This window comes from Paecilomyces variotii (assembly GCF_004022145.1).
Source record: "Paecilomyces variotii strain CBS 101075 chromosome Unknown C8Q69scaffold_13, whole genome shotgun sequence".
Classification (NCBI taxonomy): domain Eukaryota; kingdom Fungi; phylum Ascomycota; class Eurotiomycetes; order Eurotiales; family Thermoascaceae; genus Paecilomyces; species Paecilomyces variotii.
Genome location: NW_021167152.1, coordinates 86,581 through 111,315, shown reverse-complemented (window position 1 = coordinate 111,315; position 24,735 = coordinate 86,581). Strand labels below are relative to the sequence as shown.

Below are 24,735 nucleotides of genomic sequence, written 5' to 3'. Positions count from 1 at the left end.
CTTTGCCTGTTAATTCGTTATAGACCACAATCTGGAAATCTGCAGGAAGAGAGGCATCATATAGACAGAAAATGCAGAAGTAAGGGTGTCTAACGTTCAACAGCCCGGTTCCTTCATGGATTGACTTGATATCGTGATATCCGTATGCACGCATATCAACAAGGGCCGAGTTTGGTAAGTGGCTAATTCTGTCGGGGGATAAGCAGTTGCTGACCATATATAGTCGTCGCAGGATGCGCAGTAGAAAAGTAGACTGTCAGGTTTTAAATATAAAACTCCGTGCACGTAGGTTAGTAAGTGCTCGATCCACAAGTCACGGTTGGGCAGTTCTCGAGAGCTATTAACACAATTACTGAATTTACAGCGCTCTCGTTTCCAGCTGTGCTGTAATAGCTGTCTGCGGAACTTGTCATTATCCGAAAAGATCTTTCCACAGCGAGATCCATCCTTTTTCATCATCCAATCGCAAGGAACGCCTTTGTGTTCATCGACAAGGGCATTGTAATTCAATGGCTTTCTGCCAGTCGACCAAAAGGAGAACTCCGAGTTAGCCTACCCATTCTCCTAGTAGCTATTAGTACTCTCAAATGGAACCAATAAGGATTAGACGTGAATACTTACTATCTCCCCTTTGTAAGGCCACTTTTCCTTCTTGTGATGCGCGCAGTTGCAGATTTTCTTCTTCCTGTAACTAATCGGAATAGTACTACCAGTAAATATCAATATGTAATAGACTTACACGACTTTGGTGGTGCCCTTGGATGGGGTAGCCTGGGCATTGGGGTTACTGGTCGAACCAGTAGGATCAGTATTACCACCACCAGTAGGACCAGTGGGATTAGTAGTAGCGCCAGTTTCGTTACTAGCATCAGCAGTATTGGCAGTATTACCAGTTGTATTGGGAGTTGTCGCGACCCATATAACCTTAGCCTACCTGGATCTGTAACAGAATTTGCTGTGGTCTCTTTCACGATATGCTGTCTCCAACACTTGACTATATGGCTGTCGTATAGGTCTGCATATTCATAGTCCTGGGTGCAAATTCTGCATATCCACCCGTAGCTTCGAGGAGTCCATCGTCAATACTGTTGAGCTTCTCTAGTTCGTCGTCCGATTCATCGTTATGAGTTTCCGAGTCAGAAAGGAGATTTTCACTATCCAGTGCCTCTTCCTCATCGTCCTCGTTGTTCTGATCGTCCTTATTGTCAGAGTCAGTCTTAGGGTCGGGATAGAAATGCTAGCCCAGGTCGATTATGTCACCATCTTGATTGTAAGAGTCTGAACGATGAGGGTCTTTGTCCGAATTACTCTGCAGGCATCTTTAATGGCCCGTTTTCTTTGAGAAACTGTTGATATTCAGTTTTGAACTGCTCCGCTCTTAGTCTGCGTAGGCATACAGCCATCGCATCACGTCTCCTAAGGGCTTTACACTCCACGAGTGCGTTTACATTTTCTGGTTCCCCCCAGATGGAGAGGCCTCCTTCCAGAATGGCTGTATAGCCGACCTGGCCAAAATCGGTTCTCATCCCGGAGACGTTGCCGTGCGCCAAGTTTCTTCTTTGCCATACTCTAAAGCACTATCAGTATACTGCCACACAAGAGCACGGAGCGCCGGGGAGACGCTGCTACGCGCAATAGGGGACAATTCTGGCGCGGGTGACAGAAGCCCAGCCACAACAGCACATGTCAACAAACACAGAGTACAGCTCAGATAACGCATCCGGCCTAGAACCTACGACCATAGGCCGAAGGAAGGTCTAGAACGCCAACATAGCTGCGCTAAGGAAGCGCATACAGAGGGGGGAGCACTTACTTATATCACGGAAGGTTGGTGTATTGAAGAGGAAACGATCCGAGTGGCCTCGGGGCCATGTAGGTTTTATACTCCGGGCTCTCTTTGTCAGCCGCCTTGACAGACACGAACTTCTCCGTTAGAGCGTCTGTCGCATTACTGTACGTCTTCATAGCATCCTGTATATCTGGATGGTTTCTGACGACATCTTCCCCTTCCGGAGAGAGTGACTGTGGTGTATACTTAACGGAGTTCAACGAGATCCCGCCAAAGTGGGCGACGTTTTGTGGCTCAAGGCCACGTGTGAGGGCCTGTACATCAACTGTAGACGTCTTGCTTTTATATATTTCATATACTGGTTGCTCCCTAAATCGCGCCCCATAGCCCAGGTATGAGCATCTGGGGTGCAGGTGGCTTCCAGCGCAAACGCAGCGCTATGTCTGAACGCGTGACTGGAAGGCAAAGGTCAGCATATTACCTTAAGAGAACGATAGTCTTGTTAACTTACCTCTTGAGGATGTCGCGAAATCCACAAAGACGGCCCAGGCGTTGCAGATGACGGGGAATGAGGTCGGGTTTCGCAGCACATTGTTGCACTACTCCATTGGCATGGTCAAGGCTTGGTATGAGCGGTAGCGCTGAAGAAGACTCCTTAAAGGATAACAATACACCTGTCTCGCTATCGCAAGTAGCAACGAGATCCATTGGCTCTGTCCAGGTATTGATTCCTATAATCGCAGTAGATGTTAACTCTTTGTCGTTGGGCTTTGGCAAAAATGATGATATCTCAATCAGTAAGGCCGTGTAAACATACCTTTGATGTGCCCGTCAAGAATTGCAGTGAACAACAGCAGCCGAAAGCTGTCCTCCGGCCACATGTGGACAGGCAACAAGTTCAAGATGTACTCTTTGTAGTTCTCCGTACGATTCTTCCACCCTTTCAATCCAGTCACTCGAAGAGTCGCGGAGATAGTGACTATCCCGTTGCGTCTAAAGGCGTACACACGAAGATCCTCCCAGCGAAGATATTGGTCAGGATATCTTTCTTTCGATGTAATCTCGTGGATTCCCCCGCACACATTGAATATGAGATTGATAAATATGTCCACATGTAAGATTACTCTCATTGATATGACTTAATATCTTTTAACGGGCAGTGGAGGTTTCAAATGATGAAAAAAAAGTCTTCTTGATAGACAATGGGTTTCGAGATAACAGTCTGTTTACTGAGACCTAACTCTGTTAGGTTATACTCACCTACAGTCGCACTTACTAGGTAATCGCGCTTGGATCTCGGCTTGTATGGACTTTCTGGGATGACTGGGCGCTGCGGCTCAACAAACGGGTCCTCCCTATTGAGGCTCTTGTTTCAGTATGCCATTGCCCCGAAAAAGGATATCGTATAGTCGATAGCCGTCAATTGAGTCCTTTTGTTTTCAGAATGTCCCTGCGAGCAATCTGCCACGTAGTATATGAACTGGCGCAGCATCCCTGTGGTCGGCAAAGGGCCTCCCTTTTCGAAGTATTGGCCTCCATCTGAAATATTGAGAATGTATTCGCACAATTGCTTCCAGAGTCTGATGATGCGAGCATAGCCCTGGAGCGTTGAGGTGCATGGTCTCGAGATCGGTCCTTGTGAGGAGTTTGTCTACTTCTGGGAGACGTGATTCGTTTAGCAGATGGGTTTGATGCGTCGCTTTCCAATCTCCACATTTGTGCAGGATATCGCCAGTACCGCTCTTTAACGCATCAATCACGGCAACAGCCGGATATAAAATGTCCCTCAAGTATGAAAATTAAAAAAAGCAATGATTTATACAGAGAACCAATTAATTAAAGCTGGACATTGCCGTAAGTAGAGAAATTGCAGTAAAAGTTATAGCGTATAATATGGAAAATATATTGCGGAGGGGATTCCGACGGTTCTATTTGTCTGGATTTGAAATACGCCTCCGCTACGCAAAGAGGGCCTCGATATGTAATTACTGCAAAGAAATATCGGGAGAACTTAAATAAAATAGACTGTGACTTTCGATGTAACGAGTCACAGAGCAGGGCACACAGGACTCACAAGTGAGGTCCAGGATGATCTGGGGACAACCACCTAGATAGCAACAATTGGTGGGGTTTTAGAAAGTGATGAGTTAAAGCGATGATCGACGCCACGAGCTCTACTGTGGAGAATCCACGAATTAACTGAACACTAAAAAACGAGGAGATGATACCCTGTGCTAACAGGAATGATGGTTTACGATAGAAGACAATGATTTAATAATTGTAGAAGTCTGAATCGATGGACATGCTACCATATATTAGGAGATGAAGTCCTAAGAAGTTGTAGAAGGAAAAGAAGCTGTTCTATTACCGCGTTTTATATTGAACAAAGAGGTTGATGCATGATATACGAGAACATTCGATATATATTCAACTTGGCCGAAGAGAGCTGCTCAAGAGAGAGGATGGAGAGAAGAGGAGGAAGGGCGAGAGAGGCCGTATAAGTAATGAAAATACTGTATGGGGAAAGTGAAGGAGGCAGTAGAGGAGAGTATCTTAGTGAAGTATGTAACTGCGGGGTTTTTTATTCTATCTTTGTCTTTCACTTTGTCTATGCACTACCTTTCTCACCGTCGGTATCATTCCCTGATATAGATCCCTGTCGAGGCTTTTTCCATACGGCGCGAGTGACTGCTCTAGGAAATCGTAGATGCTCCGAACCGTCTCTGTTGGGCATCCGATAATCGAGACCCTGGCCTGACAGTCGGTGAGCAGTGGTAAATAAGATCGTTGACAGCATTTTGAAGCTTGACTTGGTTGTCTCGTAGTCGCGTGTTCATTATGTTGGCCATCTCGGCCGGCCCATTACTCGCGGCATCTTCCTGCCGCTGTTGGACTGGGTGCTCATAAAAGCGATGTTTGTGAATGAGAGTTTCAATGGAAGACGGAACGGCTGCTATAACTTTGTCCGTTGGCCTCTGATCGAGGAGCTCGTTCAATGAGGCCACCGCAGTAGTAGATGTCATTTGTGAATCACTTGCACTCGATGCTGACAATGATTGTCAGAAAATCCGGGGATGCACTGGGAAGAAGCTATCGATAGGCCAAGGGTAGCTAGCTGCGTTTTCCTCGTCAAAGCCAAACAAGGCTTCTTTCAGGGGCCCTTCTGGAACTTCGGCTCCCGACCAGCCGACCAAAATCCCATCCAAATTCCTACTCCGCAGTTGGGAACCCGTTGCATGTTTTTGAGGTTCTGTGGTGGTTGATTCAGGAGCAACAGAGCTACAGATACCAAGCATCAGCATCGCCTCGCCATTATGTGCTTGTCGCTCTCTGAATAATAGACACCCCCTCCCCCGGTTTCTGCTGTTTCATTCATCGTTTCTGTCGTAGCGCGAAGTCTGGAGCTTGATTTCGAATGCAGTACGTACCTAGGTAATCAGATTAGATTTAGAGACTGGCGGCTGACGGAAGGCGGTGAGAAGGCGGTATGGCAGCGGGCCAGCAGAATCGGCCCGCTGCCCGAACGTGACTTGCTCGACCAATAGGCGGCAATAATAATGAACGTGGATGTTAAGATAGTTATTTATCCCAGGTATGGCTGATGATCTGAATCAGTACTTGATTGCGACTAGACGAATCCTTCTATTATCTAGAACCCGTTCCTGTTCATAAATATTCCTCGACTGTAATTCTAGAAGATACAAGTTCCACTGTGCGAGTAAATCAATATGCAGCTCACTATTTCTTCCCTGTATGATACAAATCTCTAACTTGCGCCACCACAGGGGCAAAGTAGTCTTTCTTGGAACCGACTCCCGCTGTGGCACTTGGGACTTTCACCTCCGCTCTCATGTCACGTGCACAACCTTATTTGGCGATCTCCACACCGGCCGTGGCACCGAGCAGACGCTTGATGTCTATACCTCCGTTAGTCCTCTATAAACCACCACAAAAACCTCATAAAATTGAAACTTACCTCCGTAAATAGCAAATTGTCCTGCTGTCAAGGTACCCACCATCTGCCATTCGCGATTGGTTGTTAATGACTGGTCAATGTGCAGAAAAGAAAGGCCCAAAAAGGCCAGGAAGGGATCAACTTACGAAGAGACGAGCACCAATACCGGCGTAAGAGCCACGGAGGCCGAGCTCCTTACCGATCTTGATCAGACGGGAGACGGTACCCTCACCGGGGAGACCGGGGGTCTTGTTGATCTTGCTCAGCATAGTGTCAGCGGGCTGGGAAACGATGGCGGCGGCGAAACCAGCAACGAGACCAGATCCGAGGTTGACACCGGTGATAGCACCGTCAGAGAGAGTGGACTTGTCGACGCGGCGGAAGACCTGCTCAGCAACCTTCTCGAAGACGACGAACTTGGCCATGGTGTAGGGGATCCTGAGGACACGTTTAGTATTTTGTTTTCTTTTATGCATGACATATGCAGCGCACAGGGAGCCACTTACTGCTTGAAGAGAATGGGACCGAATCCGGAGTAGAAAGCACCGATACCCTCGTTCTTGAGGATCTTTCCGAAACCGCTGACGAGACCGCTGGCGAAGGTGGGCTCGGAGACCAGACGGATACGGGTAGCCTCCAGAGGGCAGAGGGCGATATCAGCGAAGAACTCAGCGAGAGCGGAAGAACCCAGGTAGACGGCAGTGCGGTTGTTAGAAGCAGTCTCGTAACCGAGCTGGTTGATGAACTGCTGCTTGAAGAACTCGTAACCACCGAACTTGAAGGCACCCTGGAGGAAGTAACCGGCGGCGGTAGGACCGAAACCAGTCAGCAGAGCGCCAGCACCCTCCTTCTGGATGACCTGGCGGAAACCACCGATCAGACCGCGGTTGTAGGTGACGGGGTCCAGCTGGATTCTGGTCTTCACGCTGTACAGACACGACTTCGTCAGTTTTCGAGCTCTTGGACGGGACGGATGCGGTCGACCGGACGGGTTGGGGCCTTGACACCGGACACGCCGCGGGAATCGGTCGTCGCAATGGGTTCCATGTTCGCAGGGCGACTTACACATCGACGGGAGTGAGAGCACCGTGGGTGACGGAACAGCAGACAGCACCAGCGAAGGCGAATCTGGAGTAGAGCTGAAGACCGCTCATCTGGGCCTCCTGGGCCACAGCATCCACCTTGGCGCTGCCAGTCGAGGTCGGGGGAGCACTAGTAGCCATCCTGAACACGAAACGAACGAGTTCGCTGGGAGGAGTGGAGGGTGAGAGTGAAGGTAATGGCTGTTGTTGGAGTGGAGGATAAGAATCAAAGAACGGAGCGAAAGGGATGGGCGGGAAGAGACTTGGGGGACGCTTGTTTACGGAATACCCGAAAACTTTTCGCCGGGCAGACGGCTGGGCCCCGGGAGATAACCGTCATAACTCCGATGCACAATTCAGCTTCATTAATCAATTTTATTTATGAGTATGATATTCTTTCATCGTCTGCCGTAGACAATATTAATATTATATTCGTAATAATACATCTGTTTACATCCTTCAGCTGTGTCCGCATCGAATGGCATATTCTGAAGACAGTTTCACAGCCTTTGTGCACCAATTCCGGTTTTCCACCGGGATCCAACTATCTATTATTAACTTGGCATTCCGCGACCGAGACTGATGACAAGATCGACGAGATGGGCTCGCGACAGCATCAAAGCTCGATTGGTGCTCGCAAACATGCTCAACCACATCTCGACCTATCTACCTGTACTCTTGTAAACTGCGACTGCTCACGAGAGTCACCACCATCAGCATATACCAAACTGGCAGTTACAAGCTAGCAGTTTGGCAGATGCCAGAGGAAGGCGCTCCAGGACCTCTTCAAACTGCTTGTCGAATTGCATCGTAGGCAAGAACAACCGGAGAGATTTCAGATGAGCTCTTGATTCAATCTCGTCTTGTGCTGATTTCTTCCATTATTCGACCATATCATCACATCGCTCGTTTGCAAAAAACATCATCAATCGTATAAGTTAGAACCAATCTATTGCCATTATCATAGGATTCTCTTCTTTCTCGCTACGATTCCCAGTCGTTCTTTTCGTTCTCGAAAACGCAACTCTCTCTCTCTCTCATCCTCACAATGCCTCTCATCGCCATCACAGATATCATGGACAAGCATCGCCAAGAAAAGGAGCGGCAGGAAAAATCGTCATCCGCAGCGGAACCCGCCGGAGACACTCACAATAATAATGATTCTAGCCACGCAGACTCTAAGGTCATTTTCCTTTCGAAGTGAAGAGTGACCACAATGCTCACTGATTTTGTAGCTGAAATACAAAGACGATGGACCAGCGCCAATGTTTCACAGCCATCTGTCCGAGAAGCTGAAACGTCTCAGCGTGATTGACACGGGAGTCGTGTATCGAGCGGCGGACGTCCATCCAGAGCATAAAATAGAAGAATCTACCAAGTCCAAGACCCCTGCTTTTGACATTACCCTCGCGCAACGAAACTCGTCAGGCGACGATCCGATCAGGGCACAACTACCTCATCGCCCTAAGGCACACTCTCATACTAAGGAAGATACAACGATTGAAGAACTGGCTATTGCTGGAATGACTATTTAGGTCCTGCCAGGCGGCCACGAGTTCGGCTCGTGTTGATAGTATCTCCGGATCAGACTGTCCCGTTGAGGAATCGTATCGGCGATATATAGTTAGAGCGAACCAAGGAGGTACACGCGATTCCTGGGGTCTCAACATTGCATTTTGGCGTTGCGGCTTCATTGGGGGTTTTCGATAGATAGAGCATGGTAGTTTCTTTGCGATTCAGATCTATGGACTATTTCTACTTGGTGAATTCTGCTCATTCATCTTCCTTGTTGCTCAAGCTAAAAAAAAAAAAAAAAAGACGATATTAGAACAAGCTGCATACGTCATGACGCTGTTCATTGATGTTCCTTGCAGCGGGAATTCCCGTTTGCTGTACCATAAGGCAGTCAGCCAGGGCCTTGCCAATTAGAGATGGCAAATCACTACCTATCTTCTAAGGCAAGAAATTGTTCAACGTTTCTGGCGGACGTCTTGACAATTTGTCTACAAGACAAGATGCTATCGGCAGCGGCGGTTGTAGACAATTTGCAATGCTCCATTGAGCCGGACTAGTTATCTGAATCAGAGATATGTATGCGGTGTCGGAACGCGACATAGATAGCAACAGAACTGTACGACTCCCCACTACGGATGCAGTACATGATATAGTGCCATTGAATGATTGTGCAAGCTCATCGAGTTTGACAACGTCAACTATTATATCCCCACCGTGAGTCTGGACCCTGACCCAGATAGCGCTGGCTTCCTTTGAGATCGCTACAAGGGTCCCACACCGCTCCGGCTGGACCCTGGAGAACTGTTCTTGTTTGACAGCTAATAATCTACTACTACTTGCTGTATGTACTGTTACTGTAGTCGCGGAATAATAGCTCAGCTGGCGAATGACTGAGGTTATTGCTGCTGGATTAATGGACCGGCTGGTTTTCAACTCTTTGATCGTAGGCCTAATCCTGTCCATGTATATACACAACAAGCTAGCGGCAAGTAAAAAAAAAAAAAAAAAAAAAGAAAGAGACATACTCATTGCCTAGCATATAGTCATGAGTCGAGATATCAGTTTTCGTCAGGCACCGATACGTTTAGGACCCACACACTGCATGGGTTGATGTGGATTAACGGTCCTGTATACTACTACCGTACTACAATAATGTAGGGATATTCAGATCCTGAGACATCTGATAGTTACTACTAACAAGTGATTATTCCAGCGTAGGGGTGGTGAATTTCAGACATTTTCTTTTTTATTACTGAAATACTGAAATTCAACCCTTTTTTTTCGTTTCGAAATTCAAAACGCACAGACCATAAGTGGGGCGCGCTAAAGACGTATTAGGAAATTAAGCGAAGAGAATAACCAATAGTAAGTACGATACTATTAATAAGTAAAAGCGCAAAATTTCGGTCACGTGCCTATTTGAAATTCAGAAATTTTTCGTGAAATTAAAATCTTTTTTATTACTGAAATTCATGACATTTTGAATTTCAAATCGCCATCCCTATTCCAGCGACCCTTTTGTCCCGACGGTGAGGTTCCGATTCGTCCCACGCGGATCAAACGCCGATCTATCTACTCCGTAGGTACGGCTCCGAGACATCACCAAGGAATGGAATTCTTGTCCGTGTTTGACCGTATCTGTACAGTAGTGACACTGGCTTAACTTTCCGATAACTGGTTCCAACCTGACCGCATCGAGCAGGATCGACGGTGAAGTCGCGATAGTTGAGTTATGAATGATGATAATTATTTGCATCTGGGACCGAGGTCGCATATTCTTCTGTACGCTACTTAGTCTAGCCCTAAGGCGGTGAAGGGCATCGGACATCGTTGCGAGGGACTGTCTGTGCGTTCTCGAAAGTTCGGACAGATGACATCCCATCGCATAATAATACGGGATGATTCAACGAGCAATTGGAGAGATTCTTGTCCCTGTGATGTTGAGTCATGAGACACCGAACGGTCACGGTAGAATAGAGTATCATACAGTAAGTGTGCGTGAGAGCTCCTCTGGTCTCTCTATGGCATATGCCCTGTTATCGAGCGGACTGAATCAAAATCCAGACCCCGTTATGGAGTAGAAGGATGCATATTTGATTTCTCCGAAGTGGGGACAGTTAAGTTGCCGGTCATGGTTTTCCGCACTGAAAAAAAAGTATGAAGAGTAGTCTAATGATCAAATATGGGACTCTGCTGAGCCTGGAGAGGATCCATCGTGAAGACGGCCCGAATCATGAGCCACTCGCGCGCTTTTTCCACTTGCCCCTCCAAGAGTCGTTGTATACGCGGGGGAATACCCAGGATAATAATCATGCACTCGAAGGAGAGCCTACTCTACACGATCCGACAATTCAATCCAATCCAGTCCAGTCCAGAACCGCTGATTGTCACCATTGTATCTTGCACATTATTAGCGGCAGATATTGCGCAGGAATGAGGACTCTGATCTCCCAGACCGCCACAACCTTGATGGTAGCTCGATGGCCTAAGCAGATATGGTTATTGAAACTTGCAGTGATCGTACGTGGGTAGAGACGTTGCAATTGGGTCTGACGGTTGGGTCCTGTTCCCGGAGACGCGGGGCTAGGTCCATCAATCCCTCGATTGTGAACAAATGATATCCTCACCATGACTGTTTTCTGCCGTCGCCAGAATTCTGGACGGGTCTGCGTCTCTGCTTCCAGAACCCACACGAGTTTTGGCAGCCCGTCGGCTCTAGAGCGAGGAGCCGTGTTAGCCGACTGTACCTCGATGATTGACGTGATGGGGCCGCCATGGATGCAAAAAGTTGGTTCCCCGGGTTAGGAGTCACATCCATCGCGACGCTATTACACAGTAAGTTCGCCAGCGCCAGCGAGCCCTGCCGGCCGGCCATTGGGCACGCATAGTTCTGGCGAGGAAGGTACACCCCATCGGGCAGTCTATCCGGTGATCACGTCGAAGTCCTGGCTACTTATGATACTCCCTGTCTGCTGTTTCAATCACGCATTGACTGCGCTGCCACGGATGGCTGACGGACGCAATTCGTGCGATCGAGATATCTTTGGGAGAAGAGTACCGGGGGCGAAACACCTTCAGCCGGTGAGTTCGTGGGATCAGGAGCACTTGACTTATTTTGATAGATACCAATACTGACGACTGCTTCAGAGACCATGGCTTCATCCAATGACTCACAGCACACTCTCCCGGGACAGGAGGAAGACTTGATCGTCGAGGCCGTCCACGAGAGGTATGGGGACCCTTCTACGTCCAGGTTTCGTCGCGTGGCGTCCAAGACGTTGGTCTCTTTTGGTCCAGATGATCCAGAAAACCCAGTGAATTGGAGTCAGGTACCGTCCCTATACTGTCCCCTGGACCCTATGGTGTTGCTGTTTTGCTCCGGACGCTGAGACTTAGTCATGGATGGTGTCCTGTAGAAAAAGAAATTCTATATCCTGATGGCTGGAATGCTGCAAGTCATGAACAGTACCATCGGATCATCTCTACCCAGCGGCGCCAGTTCCTTTATCGCCAAATACTTTTATATAACCAACCAAGAACAGCTGGTTCTACCCATCTCAATGTACCTCATCGGTTACGTTCTTGGCCCGTTGTTCTGGGGTCCAATGTCGGAGGCTTATGGCCGGAAAAAGCCCATGCTCACGTCTTTCACACTGTATACCATATTTATGATGGCATCTGCCGTGGCGCCAACGTTTCCCGCCCTTCTCGTTTTCCGGTTGTTGGCTGGTATTATGGCGTCCGCTCCTAATGCCATCACAGCAGGTCTTTTTGCTGATATCCACAATGACCCGACCAAGCGCGGTCGTACCATGGCGATATTCATGGCCGTAAGTTTTTGTTCTCCTCCCATCACTTCGACTACCGCTCTGACGTACTACGTAGTGTACAACGCTGGGGCCAATCATGGGGCCGTGGGTTTCAGGCTTTGTCTCCGTCGTCAGCTGGCGATGGAGCTTCTGGATCGGATTATTCTTTGCCTGTGCCACACTTCCATTGATCGTATTTTTGCCCGAGACCTACGGACCAACTATTCTTCAACGGAGAGCGAAGCTGTTACGCAAGGAGACCGGAAATCAAAGCATAGTTTCACCGTTGGACCTGCAGAACCGTAACCTGAAGGAGACCCTTTGGATCACACTGACACGACCGGTACGAATGATCATTCACGAATCAATTGTCTCATTTTCTTGTCTCTATATTTCGTTGGCCTATGCCATCTTCTATCTTTATTTCGAGGCATATCCGATTATCTTTCAGGGTACGTACCTTACTTCCGTGTATCGCGTACGCGTGACTAATCTTTGTCTCGCAGGCATTTACGGCATGAGCGCTGGAGTTTCTGGGTTGTGCTTTTTGCCGAGTAAGTCGTACCTCCCCGGCAGCTTTCGTGATTCTCTCTGATGCGCAAGCTGCAGTTGGCGTTGGAGCATTTATCGCGTGCGGTATCTTTCTATGGTATGACTCCTTTCTTGCAAAGGCGAAGGCTAGGGGTGCCAGATGGTCCCAAATCGAGGAATACCGTCGTCTGCCACTGGCTTGTTTGGGAGGGCCATCGTATGTCGTCTCCCTTCTCTGGGTTGGTTGGACGGCTTATCCAGACGTCCACTGGGCGGCTCCTATGCTGTCTGGTATCCTGTTCGGCATTGGGTACATGTTGATCTTCATGGCTACCTTGAATTATCTCTCCGATGCCTATGAGACCTTTGCTGCCAGTGCCCAATCCGCAGGTAGTTGCTCGCGGAGCATCTTCGGGGCCCTCTTGCCGCTAGCTGCAAAGCCGATGTTCAACCGTCTCGGGGTCCATTGGGCATGTAGCTTGCTTGCATTCCTGAGTCTGGGTTTGTCCATCATCCCGTTTGTCTTCATTCGCTACGGTGACAAGATCAGGAAAAACAGCAAGTTCTGCCAGGAGCTGTTGCGGTTGAAGGAGGCTGAAGCACGAGAGAAGCGGCGCGACATGTCGGATGAGACCTGTGCTTCTGCAGTGGATTCTCTACCTCCGAAGGAGGTTGCGGTATCTTCTACTCCTGTCTCCCAACCTATTGACCGAGACATTGAAAAGCAGCTCGATGCTTAGCTGAACCACAACAGGCTCGTTCTTTCCCATGTCGGCGGAGTGATCGCAGACCCTGAGTCTGCGACAGAGGCTGTGGGATTCAGCAGGGATCTTTTTATACAGCCTACGCTATTTGCCATATCTTTTCCAGTTCTCCCCGTCCATTCCTCTGAGATAAGAGCTAATCTCTGGACGAAGTTGACTGAGGCACAGTGCCACGAGGTTATGACCCATGGTTTTGCATATATGGCTACTTGGCCAATCAGACAAAAAGTGATTTTCGCAGAAGCGAGGGTAACGGCGCAAGGATTGATGGATTGTTTTCGGCGTCTTAGATTAATCGTAATCAATAATTAGGTAGTAGTCTAGTTATAGGTAGAGTTGCTTGAGAATTATCGAGAAAGAGACGTTGATCTTCTGACGTGTTCTCCATTTTCCTTACTATTTATGATAGAAAATTGCAGGAATTGGACTTGAGCTATGATGGCCAGTCGTGTACTTAAGTACTCCGTACGGATATGAGGGGAATGGCATCCTCCTAGTTGAAATGCTTGACGATGAGTGACCGTGTCTAGACTTCTTCTCTTCCGTTCTTTCTTCGGGGTCTGCTGTCCTCATGCACTGGGGGTATAATTCTTATAATTCTCCTGATTGTCTCTAATTGATCAGCAATGCACCTCTCTTCTAACCACTCAGGACACCGTACTTAACCAACACGGACAACGCCAGCCTTGAGCACACGACGGCCATCATGGCATCGATATCGACGACTTCTCAGCATCGCGCAGATCTTATTGATATACCCGCCACTGTCTGCTAGAGCTCTGGAATGCCGCACTGTGGCTGACTTGGTGGACCCGATCGCGGTTCGAGAACCCGCCGAGCTAGTCGACTCTTATTCCGCGGCTGATCATGAACGCAAACAAGAGCCACTCCAGCCTCAACCATCGCGATGCCTTTTCATCTCCGGAGGACGTCTCCTCTGACCTTCCTCGTCACGGCTCTAGCACGCAGGCTATCGTAACCAGAGACGCTGCGGCATCGAGTGCGTTGCGCGCCGCATCCGCCATTGACGGCCAGACCATATTTCGGGAACAACCCCCCAGTGCCGCAATTGCGGAGAGGCGTTGGCAGTCCGGAGCTTCTTGGGCCCTTGACGGATATTCTGGCGGCTCTGAAGCTGTAGCTAGTCAGTACCGTTCGTCAAACACCTCGTCATCTATATCGTCTGACATCCTCCGCGATTCCTTCTTTCAGTCCGATTGGAATACGCTAGACACGGCCCTCCTCGACACGACTCAGCTGTATCAAGAAGACGCCTCACAGGGCCTCCTGCAGGCTTCAAAAACCGGTGACAATCAATCTCGGGAGCGAACTACAGCTGGCGGACCTGTGGATCTACGTCTGGCAAGTGTGGCAGACTATCGTGGAACTTCGACAGTATCGTCGCAAGCACCAGCGAATCGAGTACAATTGCAGCCACAACAGTCGGGTCCCCACGAATTATCCGGATCTAGAGAGGCGCCCGCGGCCAGATTGACAACAGAGGGCTCCCATAACAACCAGCGCGCTCAGCGTTCGAATCAACCTGTGCGATCCGTCATACCTGTCTCATCGCCTTTCGCAACACGCCGCGAGGGGACGAAAATACAAGACTGGAGTAGGGGAATTTGGATAGGACAGAAGATGTCAGAGGTCTCAGAGGTGCCCGGTTCGACGACGACCACCGGACCCAACAGTGTTCAACCGCCCTCGGGTTCGCGAGCCTCGAGCGTGTCCTCGAAGAAAGGAGCGCGGCCAAAATGTACCCTACCCCCGGAGAAGGTGTTCCCGATCCAGATCGGGTCAGAGCTGTTTCGTTTGTCGGGAGCTTCAATTGCGTCTGATGGTCAGTGCTGCGCTGGAGATGATCCGTGAATCCGAGCTTGGACTAAATTCTTAGAGCACCTTCCTATTTTTCCCAATTCTTCGAGGAGCAGCTTCGTCAGAACGAGGATCCTTCCAATATAAGGACGTTGTATATCGATCGTGACCCAGTCACGTTCCAAGAAATCTCGAGACATCTTCAGGGTGAGTCACATGGACCATCTTTGTTTCATTGGAAATTGGCTTATTAACGGTGGGGTGTAGGGTACTACGTTCGACCAAAAGATGGCTCTCAATTTGTGAAATTATTCGCGGATGCGCAGTTCTATAGCTGTAAGAAGCCTCTATCTGGATGGGAAGCTGGGCGATGAGCTGACATCATTAGTGCCCCGGCTTATCTCCCAGCTGTTTGAATCGGAGATCTTTATTCAGATCGGTGACGATCATTTTCAGATTCCTCGCGATATATTCTCCAGTCCTGGCGATACTCCGAACTTCTTTTCACTGGGTTTCGCGGTGTTTTTCGCTTCTCCCCAGGAAGTATTCCCGGGTCTCGATCGCAGCGGACTGTTACGACCGCCGTCCATCCTCCCGCCTAGTGTGCCTAGTCGGTCTGGCAAGGTGTTTGCAGAACTGCTGCATCTTCTTCGAGGCTATCCGTTGCATATCGAAACTGAAGACCACCGCGCCGAGCTTTTACGGGACTGCCGCTACTTTCATCTGCGGGGCTTGGAACAGAAATTGATTCCGCATAATATCAGCTATAACCCTGAAAGGCGAAAGTCGGAGATTATCATTCGCTTAGAGGATGTACGGCAATCTGGCATTTCTTTTGTTAGTGATTCCTCCAATGACAACCCCATACTATCTGGATGGGTCCATTACGCACGGCCATTTGTCGATGAGACGACATATGAACTCATAGTCGAGATCGGCGGCGAGAACACGACCATCGATCTCAATGAGATGCGCGCGGATTTCCATGGCCTAGCAAAAGCACGCATTGCCAGCCTCTTCCAGGTGGTTGCCAACAAGATGAATCTTCCCACCAACGCGCCGTTGGGGTTGATGATGATGTCTGGAGGCGCAAGCGCTCAGGCAGCTAGCCCCGGTCATACCCCGCTCAGCGAGGATCGAGTGAAGGTGCAAATTGGACCGGATGCCGATGTGATAGTCGATGGCGAACCATATATCGCCAACTTCCTTAGAGGCGCTACGGCCGTTTCTCGGGAACAGCCACAGGGGCAGCAGGGACAGGATACTAACAATGCCTTGTCACAGCATGTGGACATGAGGCAGCCACCTGCAAAACGCAAACGGGCCGATAGCACGGACGATCTAGGAGACTGGATTGTCTACAAGGGCCAGTGGAGACTGAGGGTTCAAACCAATACCTCCGACCGTGGCGGTTTGGAACTCGTCTTTATCGCAGTGAAACTAGACGTCTACACGGGCCAGCGCGCTCGAAACAAGAAGAGGTCTTTCCTCTGATGAAGTTGGATCAAATTGAGATCCAATCCTTTTTATGGTTACGTCGGCTTTGGGCTTAAGCGGGAGCGAGTTGCGGAGTGATGTGTGATTGCACGTACCTTGTACATATTACTCGATGCTTTGGTTCCTATTTTGAACGTTAAGGGGGAACCATACGCCTGATGACAGCATTTTGCCAAGTTCTGTTTTTTGCACTCCTAGTCAGGTGTTTCGTTCATCTTTATGGACTCAAACATTGTGTTTTCTGTCCCTATCATTCTCAAATCGGACGCATATGGCTTGGGAGCCACGTATTACGTGGCGTGATGGCCGTTAAGGAGCATGGCGTAGTTTCTTGTGGGACAATATCCAGTTATTCACACTTACAGATCTTATCGTGTTTGACTCTTGCGCTTATCCATGCTACAGCCTTTTGATTGCCTCCCAGGAAGAAGGTCCGTACATCCAACTATCCAAGGATACAGGGTTCAGTACAGTATCTTGTCCGGCTATAAGTCTCACTTCCAGTTGCTAGACCAGTTAGCCCTGAACTTGGAGGCCAAAAGAGTCACCAGCCAAAGAAGCACCCGGCGGAGGAAGAACTTCAACCTCGGTTCTTGCAATTCCAGTAGACCTGAGAACGCTTCCACGTGCAGAAACTGCATCAGCCGAGACAGCATTCAGGATGTGGCCATTCAAAAAGAGCGATGTCTCGAAACCTGTCCTTTTGGACTCGCCCAGATATTGACGAGAACCGTATTCGTCGACGACGTCGTAGAACCGCCATGAAGCTGTCTCCGTGTCCCCGTTCCAGGATACGTAGACGGTTGTACCTGATTCATTCTTCAGAGAGACGATTGCAGGAGCTTCGTTCGGGAGACCGGTCCAGTTGTACCGGAAGCCACGGTAGTTCTGGACGCCTTCACCCAGAAAGCCGGAATCAAAATACGTGTGGAAAATGGGAGTACCGTCAGAACGGAATTCGGTGAGGGCACCTTCAGACCCCCAGTTTACGAGGACGTTGCCGTTGGGCAGGAGCTGAGTGCTTCCTTGAGATTTGGAAAGGAGGTTATCTGGCGGCTGGAAGGCCTGGACGATGGACGCTTCCCAGCGCTTGGTGTCCACTTTGATGATTTTACCCTGTGAGAAAGAGTTCGTGTGGACTTCGTGGCCGTGTCCGCTTTCGGTCCCGTGAGCGGCGTTATCGTAGAGGGAGATCACTTCGCTGTGGCTGTCCTTCGAGACGTAGCGAGCATGGTGCTGGAAGCAGAAGTCCACATTGGGACCGAGAGCGAAATCGGACTTCTTGCCACCGAGTCGCCAGATGATTTCGCCGGTTGTTCCGTTGATCTTGTGCACAGAGCAGGCGTCGCGGGCGGAAATGAGATAGTTACCTTCGGAGTCTTTGTCGACAGAGTTGATGTGGAAGTAATCCCAGGCGTCGGAGGAGTTGTAGCCGGATCCTGCTTGGCCGGGGTTAATTGGGAGGATGGCTTCTATATATTATGAGTTGGCTTGGGTGTTGTGATATTGATTGATTGAAGCTGAGCTTACCGTCCGGCGAGACATGTTCCAGACTGGACCATTCAAAGAGCAACTCGCCAGTTTCGATATCCAACTCTGCAGATGCAAGTCAATACTTAAGTAGTATGCAACGAGGGCTCACACATACGTACCCTGAATAATGGCATCTACAATCCATTGCTGCTCCGGACCCGCTCCCCACTTACGCAGGTCTCTAGGAACCGGCTGATAGATCTGGATGAGCGCCGTCTCTTCATTGATGATGTGAAACTCATGCTTGTCTGTCAACTTGTGATTTCCAGCTCTGAGCTCGCGAATCGTCTCATAATGCTGATCGAGGATCGTAGTGTGCCCGTGACCATGGCCGTAGGCGGGGTTATGATCTCCTTCAAAGGAGAAGAGAACATCTCTACCCTTCCAACGGCCCTTCTGGAAGTTGGTCGCCCAGATCGAGTAGTACGAATAGCCAGACCAGACGAGTTCGCCGTCATCACGGAAAATGTACGGACCCGACTGACGGGGACCGTGAGTCTCACCCGGCGGCTCGAGACCAGCAAAGGGGGCGATGAAGAGATAGCCCTTCTCTACATCTGGCGCGGCCGGGATGGTGATATTCAATCTCGGCGGTGCCAGGTCCGGTCGAGACTTGAATTGCCAATCGGCAGCTGCGAGATGCAGAAATGCCGCTATGCTTAGAAGGGCGAGATTGCTTTTCATCGTGCGGGCAGCAAAGTGCTAGGAAGGAAATAAATAATTAGCCCGTGATAGATCCATCTTGTCTGGTGGAAGGGTACATTAACCTTGGTCAGGTATTCTGCACTTTATTTCTCTGGGTTTGCGGAGCGAAGAAACAGTGTTTTTTGATTTTTGATCTTCACTAAATATATGTTGGATGAGTGAAATGTAGAGAACTTTACTGATGGTTTGCGATCGGTGTGGACAATTTTAAATATATAGGTTATGCCCTCAGGAATCCCACTTGTCAATGTCTCATTTTCACCGATATCGCATCATTCTAACCTTTTAGTTGGGAGTCTTGTCGAACCAGGAAGTTTAGAAGGGTTCCCTTCAACTGCAATAGCGGGAGATACATCCTATCAAGTTTTGAAGTGAATGTGCGGGGGATATGACGTGCTTACGGGAATCGATGGTGAAGTCTGAAGAGCTGAGATCAGCGAATTGAATTAGTTACTTACTACGTCTATTATGAATGTCCATAGGATGAGCAATTCTGAATCATAGCCAGGGCCAGGTGATATTGTTTGAAGTTTGCATTATACACTGCAGTGGGAAATACATTATTGTCCTACTTTAATTAACAGAGTATCAGATTGGTAGTGTTAATCAAATAAGCTTTGTGTGATTTGGACATCCTGGCTAGTCGATCTTCAAGGATCCAACTACTGAGTAAGATATGTCTTTACGGCAAGATTGTTGGCGGAATTCCTCCGCAGCCGTCGGCCAGGGTAAGTACTGTAAAATAAGCACAAGAAAATGAAGTAAGCATCACAGAAACTCAACAATAGATCTTGCTTATAGGATCTACTTCAACAAAGACTAATTCATTGAAAACATTTAGTAATGCTGCGAATTAATAACGAGACATAATACCAGCTGGAATCCTCTTATAACAGTCATGTCGGTGATTATTCAATGTACCCCTGGCACGTTGAGCTTGACGAGCGTATTTCCATCAGAATTGGTGGAATCTTCGAGGAAGTCGTCGTCTGCTCCAGCAGTACTCCTTCCCCTTTCTGCCTGCTGCTTGATGTACGAGCTGGGCTTATTGTTTTCTGAAGTCGCCTTCGCTGCGTTGTACTTCCTGAACGTTGCCTCGATGAGATGGCCAACCTGCTCCCGATCGGAACCGATAATACCAGCTGCTATCAGGGATTCTGTTTCTTCGACCCAGTCCTGTATCTTTCGGAACTCGATCTCATCCCTATGCAGCCTGTCTGGCAGACCTCGTCCATTCAACAGCGCCAAAGTGCCCGCGATAACAGTGTTGACGGCCCCCAGCACCGTAAGCACTGTAGAGTAATTCTTCGACGACGGCCCCAGTGCGGTTACCGAGGCGCTGATAATGATCTGGGCGAAGTGGCAGCAGTAGACAAGCAGGTTGACTGCCCAATACTGCCTGCGTCGTGTATTCTTTTCTCGTAGAACTTCTTTATATATGCCTGTGGCTAGTCTCTGACCTTCCTCTAGCTTGCTGCCCGAGTAGGACGGGGGCTGCGAGTTAATGCCGACGGCATGTCGGAAAATGGACACATGCTCGTTCATAGCTGTTTGCGAAAGATCTGGAAGGGAAGCTTCTGTGCTGCTGGAACGTCCTTTGTTCTTTGTGTCCTTTTTGGCGTTGGGTTGAACCTGGGGCTTGCTGTCGTCAGACGGAGCGGCTGGTGATGAAGTGGCCATTGTGTGAATTCTGGAATATGAACAGATTCCCTAATTGATTCTGTTATTTACATAGTTGACTCAAGTCATGAAGGGTCAACTTGCCTGGTATAAATAAGTGAGTATACCACTATAACCGCTGTCGCGATATAGTTCTAGCTGGCCTGTCAGCTGAAGTAAGCGATCTCAGCCCTACACGGCTACTGTGAAGAGGATGTATGTATGTACTATCCAATGGGATACAAAACTGGAAGGGTGAACCTCGCGAATACCCACGAGGCTGAAAAGGCAACCAGCCTAGGCAGATAACATGGTGTGCACGTGGTTGTCTATCCAGACTATAAGCTGAGCCGTGTTTCGAAGGTACAAGGGCTCGCGGCCACTGATTTACATAAAAAAGACAAGGCACCTACGAGCACCCAGAGAGAGTGCCCGAATAGATGAAAAACTCAGTATCTGTCAGATTTTGGCAAGATTGAGGCCGTCATAGCAGCTGAGATGTGGTGTGTTTCACGGGTGGGAAATGCTACTACTCACCCTATATAAAGGGGTATTATAGAACAAGCAACATTGAGCTACTGATTCCCACCTATATATGATCAAAGCAGACACTCCAGAAGTAGCAACTGCGCAGATATAGTGGCCGAGGCAGTGCTCCAGGCAGCAATTAACCAGGACGAAGTCCTAGGGCGTAAATGGTCGATAGATTTCGGTATACTCTAGCTGTTCAAGCAGTCAATATCATATTCCCATGTCAAATACTTTTCTTCGTATCTCGCTTCTGTGATCCTGAATCTTGACAGATTCTGTTTCTTCTGTCTTGTTAAGGCGAAATATAACCGAGGCTCAAAGCTCATATCTAGAATACCCTCCCGGCCCTCCCATTCATCACTCCATATGTGTATGTCACAATAAAGGGCTATTCTCCAACCAGGAAGCCAGAGTCGCGCAGTTGCAAGATATACGTCTAGCTACTCCTACCACCCAGGCTCTACTTAGCTTTGGAGCCTTCGTGGATTTCCAAGGACAAGGCAGAAAGTCTGCCCAAAAGAAAGATGGTGATTTTCGTAATGTCCTCGCAGCCTTTCTGATGACAGGAGTGGTAGAGGGTATTGAATTTTTTGTATTTTCTCTTATTTACTGGTGATTATAGTAATGTATGGTGTGGTTTTTAGCTGATTCTCCAGATACTGGGAATTTATCGACTGATATTTACATCGTCCATGTCGAGCTGGAGTCAGAGACATTTCTGGTAGCCGACTTTCTCTCTAATTAACATGACACAATGCATGCCCGCTGTAATCCCTTGTCGCGTCATTATTTCAGCCGTGGCGCGTAAAGACTGATCCCTGACCAGGCTCTAGCGCAGAGCAAGACAACGGCATTGAAGAAAAGGATGATGCTACTACGACTACAGCTTTGCTCATATGTGAATCACGTCATGATCGTCCTAGAAGTCCAACCTGAGTATTGCACAAACATACAACAGTGCTCGGGTTTTCCGAAGGTGATATCAAACATCCATAAGGGAGTCGGCTGCATCCGCGGGAGTTGATGCAGAAACGTTTTTCAATGGCCAAACCTTGGGGGTAGTGGCTTGACCATGGCCAGTAGTGGATGATCCCAAGATCGCTCCAGGCCTCAATTCACCGCAGCGATCGAAAAGCGGATTAATTCTTACACGCCAAACCCGGGGGACGCAACCGAGGGTGCGGGATAGCGTCCGAGCAACGACCAAGGCCAGTCATATCGCCGGTATAGCAATCTACTTATTCGCACTGACTGCTGAGAGTGGCGCTTAAAATTGCTTCTACATCGTTCCGCAGCGGTGTCTCTCGATGTGATGGTGCGGAACTAACCCCGCGAGCCATGCCGTTCTCACCATCCGGTAAACAATGTTGCACACATCTCAAGCGATCCCAGCGAGATAGACGGTAGATTTCGATTTTGGGGACTCCACTCCCCGCGGGGATTGTCGACCCGCTGTTTCTACCCCATGGGGATGTCCCACGCTTTTATAGAGATGCTCTCCCCCAGGTTTCCGTTTGCTTCTGTATAACCCTCGACAATCTTGCAGATTGCAGGGCACCTTACATTTCTCGTTAACCCCCGATATACATGGGCGAAGGCATCACTGGAGTGCGGGTCGCTCATTCAGATAACCACGCCATGTCCGACCTCAGCAGCGACGTGAGGAAAGACCAATTTGATAAAGCATCTCATCTGGAAGATGTTTCAACATACGAACCAGAAGCGCCTCCAGTGGACGCGCCAATCAACTGGCCAGCATGGAAGCGAAATGCGCAGATTCTGATGGTCGCTTTCCATTCCATGGACACTGTGTTTATGGCGGCAGGTATCATTCCCGGATATGATGCTATGGCGGCAGCATACAATGTCACCGTGCCTGAAGCGAGCTACCTGACGTCGGCTCAGGTATGAAGTCTGATTGTTCACCTTGTTTGGGAATCAAATGTGGTCTAATCAGTCCTGCGCAGATTCTGGTCTTGGGAATCGCTCCTTTTTTCTGGATCCCCCTCATAGCCCGATTCGGTCGCTATCATATTTTTATGCTATCGGTTCTGGTCTCGATGGTGTTGAATATCGGAGGTGCTTACTGTAAAACTTTTGGTGCTCAGATGACCACTCGTGTTCTCGTTGCCTGGTTCATCGCACCCCCAATTGGAATCGGCAGCGGCGTAGTGACCGAACTGTGCTATCCTGAAGAGCGTGGTCAAAAGATCGGATGGTGGACCTTGATGACTGTGCTTGGTATTCCCGGGGGTGCTTTCATCAATGGCTTCGTGGCACAGCACCTGGGTTTCGAGTGGATATTCTTTATCTTCGCAATCATCAATGCCGCCCAGTTCATCGCTTACGTGCTTCTGGGTGACGAGACCCTCTACGTCAAAGACAGTCCTCAACCTCGTCAGACGGGGCTGGCCCGTTTCATTCCTCACCGACTAGACCACCGGGCAATCAAGTTTGGTGACTTCTTTAGACCTCTCTCCCTGGCAAAGTTCCCTCGCGTCTTGATCCCTGCCATCGCTCATGCCGTTTCATTCGCCTATGCGAACATCGCCGTCATTGTCGAGACACCTCTGACTTTCGGAGAGAAGTTCCACTTCAACGCCCAGCAAGTTGGATACCAGTTTGCTGCCGTGATCATTGGTTCCCTCATTGGTGAGCAGATCAGTGGCCCAATGTCGGACTGGTTCCTGAAGACTCTGCGTCGTAGGAAGGGCCACACCATTCCCGCAGACCGTCTATGGCTATCATACATCGGATTCGGCACCGTCATTGCTGGTCTTCTGACCTGGGGATTCCAGCTGGAGAAAGCAAGCACATGGAATATCACTCCCAGCATTGGCATGGCCATCGATTCCTTTGGAAACCAGATTCTTACCACTACACTGATCTCATTTGCCGTCGACAGCCATCGAGAGTACTCTTCCAGTGTCGGGGTCTTCATCAACATGTTTCGTCAGATTTACGGATTTGTGAGTGTTAATCCTTCCAACTGCCGCAGTAATAATCATGTTCCTGACTGGTTGGCGTTCTAGCTCGGTCCATTCTACTTCCCTGACATGTATGCCGCACTCGGCCTTGGTGGAGCCGCTGGTTTGATGTGTGGTCTTATCGTTGTTGTTTCGCTGGCGCCTACGATCATAATCCAGGTTATCGACTCCCGGAGGAACCAGTGAACATTGTATATAGTAATTTATATTAGTTTCAGATGAGCAGCCTAGTGATGCCATTGTTCCCCCTGTACACCGAATAGTTCGCGTTATGTATATGCACGAATCATTGGAAGATATTCATTTATAAGGTAGCTGCATTAGGACTATTGTGGAAGCGGGCATAGTCCTTACATCCATAAGTATTCGCAGGTTTTCTCTTTCCAGCGTTGGCCGTCCAGTCTCAGAGTATTCCCACAATATATAGTTCTTTTGATCTGACAGTGTCTCGATCCGCTACCCAATCTGTGTTTTCAGTTTTCAACACCCCAAACACGCTAGGTGGCTATATATCTACCTCACTGAATAACTATAATCAATCCAGGACGCGGTTTAAACCG

At 49.0% G+C, this 24,735-nt stretch overlaps 8 protein-coding genes across 8 annotated transcripts; 4 read left to right on the top strand and 4 right to left on the bottom strand.

The window, feature by feature from the left end:
- Nucleotides 1-302: 302 nt before the first annotated feature.
- On the bottom strand, nt 303-2,919 carry C8Q69DRAFT_530515 (hypothetical protein; the record flags this gene model as incomplete). The annotated part of the gene is made up of 8 exons (XM_028633731.1): nt 303-564; nt 622-685; nt 740-862; nt 996-1,198; nt 1,398-1,569; nt 2,149-2,244; nt 2,301-2,520; nt 2,607-2,919. The coding sequence occupies 8 exons, from the start codon at nt 2,917-2,919 to the stop codon at nt 553-555; spliced, it is 1,203 nt and encodes a 400-aa protein (XP_028481949.1). The 3' UTR covers nt 303-552.
- Nucleotides 2,920-5,376: 2,457 nt separating this feature from the next.
- Nucleotides 5,377-7,198, bottom strand: C8Q69DRAFT_478712 (putative mitochondrial phosphate carrier protein). The gene is made up of 5 exons (XM_028631395.1): nt 6,810-7,198; nt 6,251-6,670; nt 5,891-6,182; nt 5,766-5,808; nt 5,377-5,706 (listed from the first exon to the last, which is right to left on the bottom strand). The coding sequence occupies exons 1-5, from the start codon at nt 6,965-6,967 to the stop codon at nt 5,657-5,659; spliced, it is 963 nt and encodes a 320-aa protein (XP_028481948.1). The 5' UTR covers nt 6,968-7,198; the 3' UTR covers nt 5,377-5,656.
- A 4,244-nt stretch (nt 7,199-11,442) lies between these two features.
- C8Q69DRAFT_93458 (major facilitator superfamily domain-containing protein) lies at nt 11,443-13,819 on the top strand. The gene is made up of 5 exons (XM_028634182.1): nt 11,443-11,670; nt 11,758-12,171; nt 12,227-12,602; nt 12,657-12,704; nt 12,760-13,819. The coding sequence occupies exons 1-5, from the start codon at nt 11,494-11,496 to the stop codon at nt 13,419-13,421; spliced, it is 1,677 nt and encodes a 558-aa protein (XP_028481947.1). The 5' UTR covers nt 11,443-11,493; the 3' UTR covers nt 13,422-13,819.
- Nucleotides 13,820-15,086: 1,267 nt separating this feature from the next.
- C8Q69DRAFT_407649 (hypothetical protein) lies at nt 15,087-16,757 on the top strand (the record flags this gene model as incomplete). The annotated part of the gene is made up of 4 exons (XM_028628160.1): nt 15,087-15,288; nt 15,345-15,470; nt 15,531-15,599; nt 15,652-16,757. 4 exons carry the CDS (start codon nt 15,087-15,089, stop codon nt 16,755-16,757), a joined length of 1,503 nt encoding a protein of 500 aa, XP_028481946.1.
- An 81-nt stretch (nt 16,758-16,838) lies between these two features.
- C8Q69DRAFT_93388 (hypothetical protein) lies at nt 16,839-17,348 on the top strand. The gene is made up of 2 exons (XM_028634181.1): nt 16,839-17,191; nt 17,272-17,348. The coding sequence occupies exon 1, from the start codon at nt 16,919-16,921 to the stop codon at nt 17,171-17,173; it is 255 nt and encodes an 84-aa protein (XP_028481945.1). The 5' UTR covers nt 16,839-16,918; the 3' UTR covers nt 17,174-17,191; nt 17,272-17,348.
- Nucleotides 17,277-18,977, bottom strand: C8Q69DRAFT_509933 (arylsulfotransferase; the record flags this gene model as incomplete). The annotated part of the gene is made up of 3 exons (XM_028633144.1): nt 17,277-18,232; nt 18,291-18,356; nt 18,413-18,977. The coding sequence occupies 3 exons, from the start codon at nt 18,975-18,977 to the stop codon at nt 17,277-17,279; spliced, it is 1,587 nt and encodes a 528-aa protein (XP_028481944.1).
- A 706-nt stretch (nt 18,978-19,683) lies between these two features.
- On the bottom strand, nt 19,684-20,567 carry C8Q69DRAFT_478647 (hypothetical protein). Its single transcript, XM_028631394.1, has one exon. It carries the CDS (start codon nt 20,541-20,543, stop codon nt 19,911-19,913), a length of 633 nt encoding a protein of 210 aa, XP_028481943.1. The 5' UTR covers nt 20,544-20,567; the 3' UTR covers nt 19,684-19,910.
- A 1,882-nt stretch (nt 20,568-22,449) lies between these two features.
- C8Q69DRAFT_478643 (major facilitator superfamily domain-containing protein) lies at nt 22,450-24,448 on the top strand. Its single transcript, XM_028631393.1, has 3 exons — nt 22,450-23,093; nt 23,156-24,157; nt 24,221-24,448. Exons 1-3 carry the CDS (start codon nt 22,776-22,778, stop codon nt 24,359-24,361), a joined length of 1,461 nt encoding a protein of 486 aa, XP_028481942.1. The 5' UTR covers nt 22,450-22,775; the 3' UTR covers nt 24,362-24,448.
- Nucleotides 24,449-24,735: the final 287 nt, after the last annotated feature.